Source organism: Seriola lalandi, unplaced genomic scaffold (assembly GCF_002814215.2).
Source record: "Seriola lalandi dorsalis isolate HSWRI2012SDOR001 ecotype SW California unplaced genomic scaffold, Sedor1 jcf7180002054938, whole genome shotgun sequence".
NCBI lineage: Eukaryota > Metazoa > Chordata > Actinopteri > Carangiformes > Carangidae > Seriola > Seriola lalandi.
Window position 1 is genome coordinate 351105 of NW_019525490.1, and position 7500 is coordinate 358604.

A 7500-nucleotide genomic window follows, 5' to 3' on the forward strand; every position below is an offset into this window, starting at 1 on the left:
TGTGTGTGTGTGTGTGTGTGTGTGTGTGTGTGTGTGTGTGTGTGTGTGTGTGTGTGTGTGTGTGTGTGTGTGTGTGTGTGTGTGAGTGTGTGTGTGTGTGTGTGTGGCAATATATTATTTATTATTTATTATATAAATGTAGTCAGAGCCATTCAGTTTGGTTTATGACAAAATGCCTGCAAAACTCATGACATTCCCATCAGCTTGAAGTATGCTTTCTGTTTGATGCTAATAAGCAAATTGTAGCATGCTAAAATGCTAAACTAATATCTTAAACATTAAATATGCAGCATAGTAGCGTTGTTACATGCTATCACTGTATACAGCCTCAGTAAGCTGCTAGCATGGCCAAAGACTCTTAAAATTAGTTATTATCTTACTGTGTTGTTGCCGTTTGCATTAGCAATGCTGCTAAACGATGAAAAACAACTCTATATTCAGGATTATTTGATGTGACTGGGGAAAGCAGTGGGTATATAATCTCAGATACTCTGATTATATCATGCACAGCAACATAACAATGTGGATGCTCAGTTATTTGCTCTTGGCAGGTGTGTCTTCAATGAAAGCCACAGAAGAAAAACAGAGAAAGAAGAATAACACATTAAAGAATAAATTATGGATGACCCCTATCTGAGAGCGAGAGAGTGAGACAATGGTCGAGAGAGAGTGATACAGATGAGGGAGGGGAGCTGGGTGAAAAGGGTGATGTAGTATTGATTTCTCAGTGACTGTCTGGCCAGCTGGCCTGAGTTTCATCTCCCTGTCTCCTGTTTGTCCGCCTCCTCTCATAACCCTTTGAGAATTGCTTTTGTCGCCGCCGTTTCTCCCATTACATTAATGTTCAACTCACACAGGGTTGTATTTGTTCATCATTTGTGAATTATTAATCTATTGATTTTTTTTTTTTAGTAGCAGGAAGGATAGTTTAACCAATGCTCCTTGATTCCAGTGTGGTCTATAAATAAACATCTGTCACCTGACCTTAAATTATCGTATTGACTGTTTCCAGGTACATGTCAGAGAAGCGTGGGACCACCTACGCTCCCTTTTCTTGGACTTAACTCATCCACTTTCTGTTGACCACCTGCAGTCAATGGTCACTCTGCTGTCACCACACCCTCAGCAACCATCACCGTTTCCATTATTGATCCTCAGCCTCTTAGTCAGCTTTGCTGTTTTCTCCCAACAATCGCTGAGTGGATCAACACAGATTTTACAGACGGTGAGGAAACAATCAGTTATCTTACATACATTTTGTTTTCTGGTCTGGATGTACATTAAAGGTTCCATTTAAGTGAAAACAAAAACTACAGCATCTATATTATATTTTTAAATGCAATATTCAAATAAATGTGACATTTAATACACAACAGTACACACACTTTGGGAAATTGGGGGGAAAAAAAACACACTTTTCTTTTATTTCAGGCTAAATGTCAGTAGAACTCTGGTGAATATTAACTGTTAGTCAGACTTTGATTGTTAGTGGTAATTGTGGGTTTTCAACATGTTCTTTATACAAAGTCTCTCTTTCCATGTACACCAGATGTTTGAATGTCGAATGGGCTCTAATTGCTTAGATGTGGATGTATTATGAAAGACACAAGCATGAGATCAATTCAGTTTAATTTGAAGTGCATTATCTGGAATTATTCAGTATGCTGTTGACTTTAGTAAAATACATCACAAATAATCAGTCGCTTTTCTTTTTGAAATAATGCCTTTTCAGATAGTAATTTTGCTTTTCCTGGTAAACCGTTTTGACCCTGTCACAGCCAATGTCTTTTTGTCTTTGCATACGTGTATGTGTGTGTTGATCGGTCCAGGTGGTGGATCAGTCTGGTCTGGTTGATGAAGCAGCATGTGTTCTCGACTCACTGGAGCTCAGACTAAAGGAAGGAAGCTGCTTATCAAGCGTCACTAACAGAGTTCATCTCAGGATCAAGGCACTTCAGAACACACTAACACATATGCATGCAGCATAGAGCCCTGCTGAGAACCCGAGCACACGCCTCACACACTCTGAAACAGGTGAGCGCGAATACCCACACACACACACGTGCACACACACAGACAGACATGCATTAATACAAATAAGCACACAGCAGTGAGTTCATCCTCGGCAAAGGGGTTTTTTCAGGGCACGTTTGCAGAATGACAAATAGCCACGCTCTTGTGTAGATATGCTCGATACAATGACAGGAGTGTGTCAAAACAGCACAGGGAGGACAGATTATGTGGAGAGGCTACAATTATATGCGCACACACACACACAACTACATGGCCCACAAGGACATTTGAGGAGTGACAGATCACACGGCAAAGAAGCAGCAGCGCGTACAATGTGTCAGAGTCCTCCCACTCATATAATTGTCTCACAAAATAAATCCTTCACGCTACACATGCTGACTGCAAGACATTTAGGTCTGAAGGAAAGGAAAACCGAATGCTTGTTATCTTTGTATAGATTCTCTTTGTGCTATCATATGTGTATATGAAAGGCATATTCCAGTAGTACAGAGTATATGCTAAAATGTGAATAATGAAATGTAATGTCACTTATTTTTGTATGTACACTTTATTGTTGTTGACTCTCGGTCATTGGTCAAAATTTGTCATTTTGATGCAAGACATTTAAAATGTAACGTTTGAGAAGGATAAATGGTGTTAAACAATTTGACAAAACCGAAAAGTCCAAATATGATCTTCCTCCTCCCATCACCTGAGCAGAGGAGAAAGATGTAGTTGTTTTCTATACATATACATTTTTTTAATTGATCATTAGATATAGCTGTCAACACAACAAACACCTGCCAGACTTCATAGATGTAAATTTATATTGTAGCATAAAGAAACTTTGAAGCAGAAATCTAATATCTAATTTTCTGCTGTGGTTTGTGAACAAACAATATGCTTGGATTTCACTCAATGTTATTTTAAGAATGCATTAAATAACCAATGTTTAATTTAGTAATGCAGACGTGTGAAATGAAAGGCTGGCTATGACATTTTGCATATAAAATCAGTGTAATCGGCACTAATTTTGCTTCTGCAGTGATGGACTGAGCTTAAAAAAGTCATGTATTTATTTTAAGAAAACAATTTTATTTTAACATTCAAATTTTCACTTAAAATGATACAGAAAAAAAGCTACCATTATTATTTTCCACACAGCACTTATAAAACCATCATTTACACATTTAGAATTCCCTGAACGTTGTTGATGATGTATGTTCCAGTGTTGTTATAGGCCAGAGTTTAGTCATTTGTTATGTATAAAACATTATTCACCTGGAGGTATTTCCAGTCTAAACTCTTAAGAAACAGATCATGACTTCAGACTAAACAGACATGAACTCACACCCACACACTCACACGCAGAAACTAACTTCAGTTAGTTCACAGCAGCTGAGGTCAGAGGTGCAGTGTCTTTATCCATGAAATAGTTCTCTTTCCCCCCATTATCTATCATTCTGAAACAAGAGAAATGATGTAATTTTTCGGTTTTACCACAGCAATAATGATGTCGACAACACTGTAGCTCACTATAAACAGCTTGGGGCACACTAGCTTTTTCTTTAGACTTGAATGAACAGAACTGCTGTTCTCTAAACCTTGCCAGTTGGCCTTGGCTGTAGAGTAAGAGTGCAGCCTTCTGGTGTTCACACTGCTGAGTGATTCTGCAGCATCCCCTCTCCTACAGAGGAAGAGGAGCTGAGCGCTGGGCTGCCCCATGTGCCAAACTCCCGTCATCTCCATCTGTATTCAGCAACCTGGAAGAGAAAGATATGGACAGATTGTAGCATTACAGAACATTTGGTAGATGTTTACAATCCTCTGGCTGAGCTACTGTTATCTACCTGATGTGAAAACAAACACAGAATACCATTTGAGTTCACCAAGACAATTAATCCAGTTTTTAGACAACGGACACTGGATTTCTGAGGCGAAAACCAATAGTTACCAATCTGGTCACGATAGATTGACAGACACACTTTTAAATTCGGTAAATAAAGAATTGTGACCAAGAAAAGTACTGAGCAGGATATTCTACAGTAAACAAAAAATCTTGTCATCGCCCTCTGGTGGACGAACAGTGTAATGCTGACATCTTACTGCAAATATAGATTAGGAGTTCCCGTGCTGCAGTTTCTTGTTAATAATCTGCCAATATATAAGATAATACCTTCCAATTTTTGGCTGCAGTTAACATTTATTTCATTATTTGTTAATTAATCAAAGAAATCATTTACTGATTAATTGTTTAGTTGATAAAATGTTACAAAACAGCGCATCATCTTAAAATAGCTTGTTTTGTTCAACACTCAAATATACAAAACAGACAAACAGTAAATCCTAAAAACAATTAATCGATTATCAAAATTTTTTGCAAAAGATAAATCCATAATAAGCTAATAGCGGCAGATAATAATGGCCCAACTATTCAACAGCTCTAATAAATTGCAAACCCATCAGAATAAATGTATTTCTGCCACCAAATAATTATACTCCTGGAAAGTTGTCAGTTTTCTGAAACTCTTTGAAACTAATGAAAATTAGATATATATTAAATGGTTCATTTGAAATATAGTGCAATTCTTCAGACACCAAAGTACAAGCCATGGGAAAACTGTGGTGCCACCATCACTTTTCAAATCCTAAAGAGAAATCCCTAATAACTGTATGTAATCTGTGAGAAAGGAAGGAGAGGTCTGATGTGACCAGCGGTTTGTTTCCGGTTCGGTGGTGAGTGGACTGGACTCCTGTTCCTGCTGAACTGAGCCAGTGGTTCTATAGGACTGATTATCAGCTCAGTAGGCACAGGAAGCCAGGCCCAAATCTCTGCTCTGTCTTTCTCATGAAGCACTGGCTGGCCGTGAACACTTAGGTTTTCTTCTTCTTTTTTTTCTTTTTTTTTTTTTTTGCCGTGTCTGTAATGAAGCAAAGAGCAATGCCAGCTCAGGCTGCATGTCAGGCAGCGTTCCGCTTTGCCGAACCCACAAGAAACCCCACTACTGTAGGTTCATTTGAACTGTTGAGACAGTTGGATTACGCTAGATGGTGAAAGGTGTGGTTGACATGGTAGAAACCTCACCACCGCAGTGTCAGCAAGACCACTGCGGAATGGTAAGATCTATCCAAAGCTACTAGTACACTGTTGGCATAAAAAAAACACATCTGATCATAAATATCTAACTATAAATCCATCAAAATCACATTCCACCACCTTCTGTGAGGAGCATGTACACATACTGCATTAAATAAAATTGAAAAAGTTACCAACATGAACTTTGAAATAGAATGTAATTCAACAGCTCCCTAAAATATACTTGACATTAAAGAGACAATCAGTCCAGTTTAGTTGCATGAAGAGAAGAAGGTGTGGGTGGTGGGGGCTGAATAAGTTTATTTTTGGTGTCTATACAATGTTGCTTTGTCCTTTGATGTGCAGAGCACCATTTCCCTCCCATTAGAGTGTAATAAATCACCTTTTAGATACGGGCTCTGATCGCAATTCCTCTCTTTTACAGGCCTTTGATGGTCATTACTCTTTTAACAGGCCCTAAATATAGGTCTAAAAATGGCAGGCTCCACATGGCCCTCATTTCTAATTCACACATCTGTCCTCGTTTAGTCGCCATTTTGTCGTTGTGAATATAGAGCGCTATAATACCTCCTCAAGGCTCATTCTGATTGCCAAAAAAAGACTGACCAGTTTTAAAATACATTTTCAGCCATCTGTCACTGTTTTGATTCAATCCGTCCAGAACAGTATAGCTTTGCATTACAATTAGATGGTATGAAACTCTGGCAGACTACGCCCACTTTCATAGCAAAAGTTATATACAGTAAGTTACTGCAGATCAGTATTTTAAACTCGCAGATCTTAGTCACATATGTTTCATTCTTTGCATGTCTTCCAGCTGCAGATATTGACAGATTGGGTGGTATCTGGTGAGTCGAGTAGGGCAGGACTTAGACTTTCTGAGATCCTTTTTGTTTGGTAGGTAGATGCAAATGGAGGGTGTTGTATAGAAGTTCCAAAACAAATTTACTTCTTGAGACATGTGAGACAGACTGAGATTTAGTGGTCATTGTCTCGACAGGCAGTGCAAGGTAAATAGAAACCTGCATGATAAACTGGCTCATATTGCCGAGACAGTTTTTCCTCAGTTTGCATTGTTTTTTGTTATAAAGCTTATCTTGACTGATTTGGGAACCGTCTCTCACTACACAGAAACAAAGCATGCTGTGTGACCCAACTGAGAAAGTCTTGCTTTTCTTTATTACTGGGTGTTTTATAGAATCACAGCTTTCTGTTTCTACGATCCGTGACAAAACAATAGAAATGTGTATTGCACAGAAAATCCAGGGAGAAGCAGCTAGCCTGGTTCTGTCCAAAAGATAACAAAGCTCACAAATAAACAAGTTACCGTATTTCTAATATGTTTAATCCAAAAACCCGGAGTCTTGTTGTCACTGTGAGGTCGCCAAGCAACCAACATAGACTCCGGGAAGTCATTGTGTCCGGCCAAGAAACAGTTCTGCTAGTAATCTTCCATAAAACCAAAAAGTTGTTTTTACACTTTGGGTTTTTCTGTGGAATAAACAAAGATATAAGTTGTGGATTAATGAGCTTTAGAGGTGCCACTTCCTTTGGAAAGAGCCAGACTAGCTGTTTCCCACTGTTGTCAGTCTCTATGCTACGCTAAGCTAACTGGCTACTGCTTCCAGTTTCATATTGAAAGAGAGTTATGAGAGTGGCACCAAACTCTTCATCTAACTCTCGGCAAAGATAAAGGGACATTCGCTAAAATGTCACTTTTCATTACACATTTTCCCACAATGCAGAGCAACAAGAAAATTGAGGAGATGCTCACAGCTGGGGAAAAAAATGGCAATCACAGTTTAAAGTTGCAGATTGATTGACGTCCAGCAGTGCACATATATAATAATTTCCTGTTAGTAAGTTACAGTGAAAACAGTATATATATATATGTATATATATATATAGTATGTAGTATAACTTAACACAGCATGTATCTACTGTACGAAAGAGAAATAATGTGGGTATGAAGTGATGATGATTAGGGTGATGATGGCGGCCACTGCTCCTGGATTGACGAAATATCTGTCGGCAGCATTAAGCAGCTTTTGGGTCTCCCCAGGCCTCATTAGTACTAGAAGTACAGTCTCTCCCCTGAGGTACTTGGCTCTCACCTTCGCTAGAACTACAGAGCGTGCAACTGGCATCATCTGCAGGATTATCTTTTATACTACGTAACTAAAATGAGATAGAGACGGAGGGGGTGGAAGTACAGAGCAAGGAAGGAAGATGAAAGACGGGAGAAAGAACAACAGACAAAGCAGAGAGCGTAGCGTAACGTGGCGCTCATTAGTAATGTTGCTCGGTGTTTTGAATTCGCAAGGAGGCTTGTGTGTTTAATTCGTCTCGGTGAGAGGGTCTCATTGGAAAGTTTTACAGTCAAGTGAGGC

At 38.9% G+C, this 7500-nt stretch overlaps 2 protein-coding genes across 7 annotated transcripts in view; one reads left to right on the forward strand and one right to left on the reverse strand.

The window, feature by feature from the left end:
- Positions 1-7500, forward strand: part of fancc (FA complementation group C) — a 36841-nt gene that overhangs the window by 25290 nt on the left and 4051 nt on the right. For both annotated transcript variants that reach the window (XM_087170240.1, XM_087170241.1), the window contains exons 15-16: positions 1013-1225; positions 1830-2034. In XM_087170240.1, the coding sequence (XP_087026366.1) occupies positions 1013-1225; positions 1830-1988 (372 nt within the window). In that variant the 3' untranslated portion in view covers positions 1989-2034. The remainder of the gene's footprint in view (positions 1-1012; positions 1226-1829; positions 2035-7500) is intronic.
- The window catches only part of aopep (aminopeptidase O (putative)), a 78213-nt gene continuing 73275 nt past the window's right edge, over positions 2563-7500 (reverse strand). For all 5 annotated transcript variants that reach the window (XM_087170238.1, XM_023393539.2, XM_023393537.2 and 2 more), the window contains one exon: positions 2563-3776. Coding sequence is in view for 1 of the 5 variants with exons in the window: in XM_087170239.1 (XP_087026365.1) it covers positions 3753-3776 (24 nt within the window). In the remaining 4 variants the exon portion in view is untranslated. The remainder of the gene's footprint in view (positions 3777-7500) is intronic.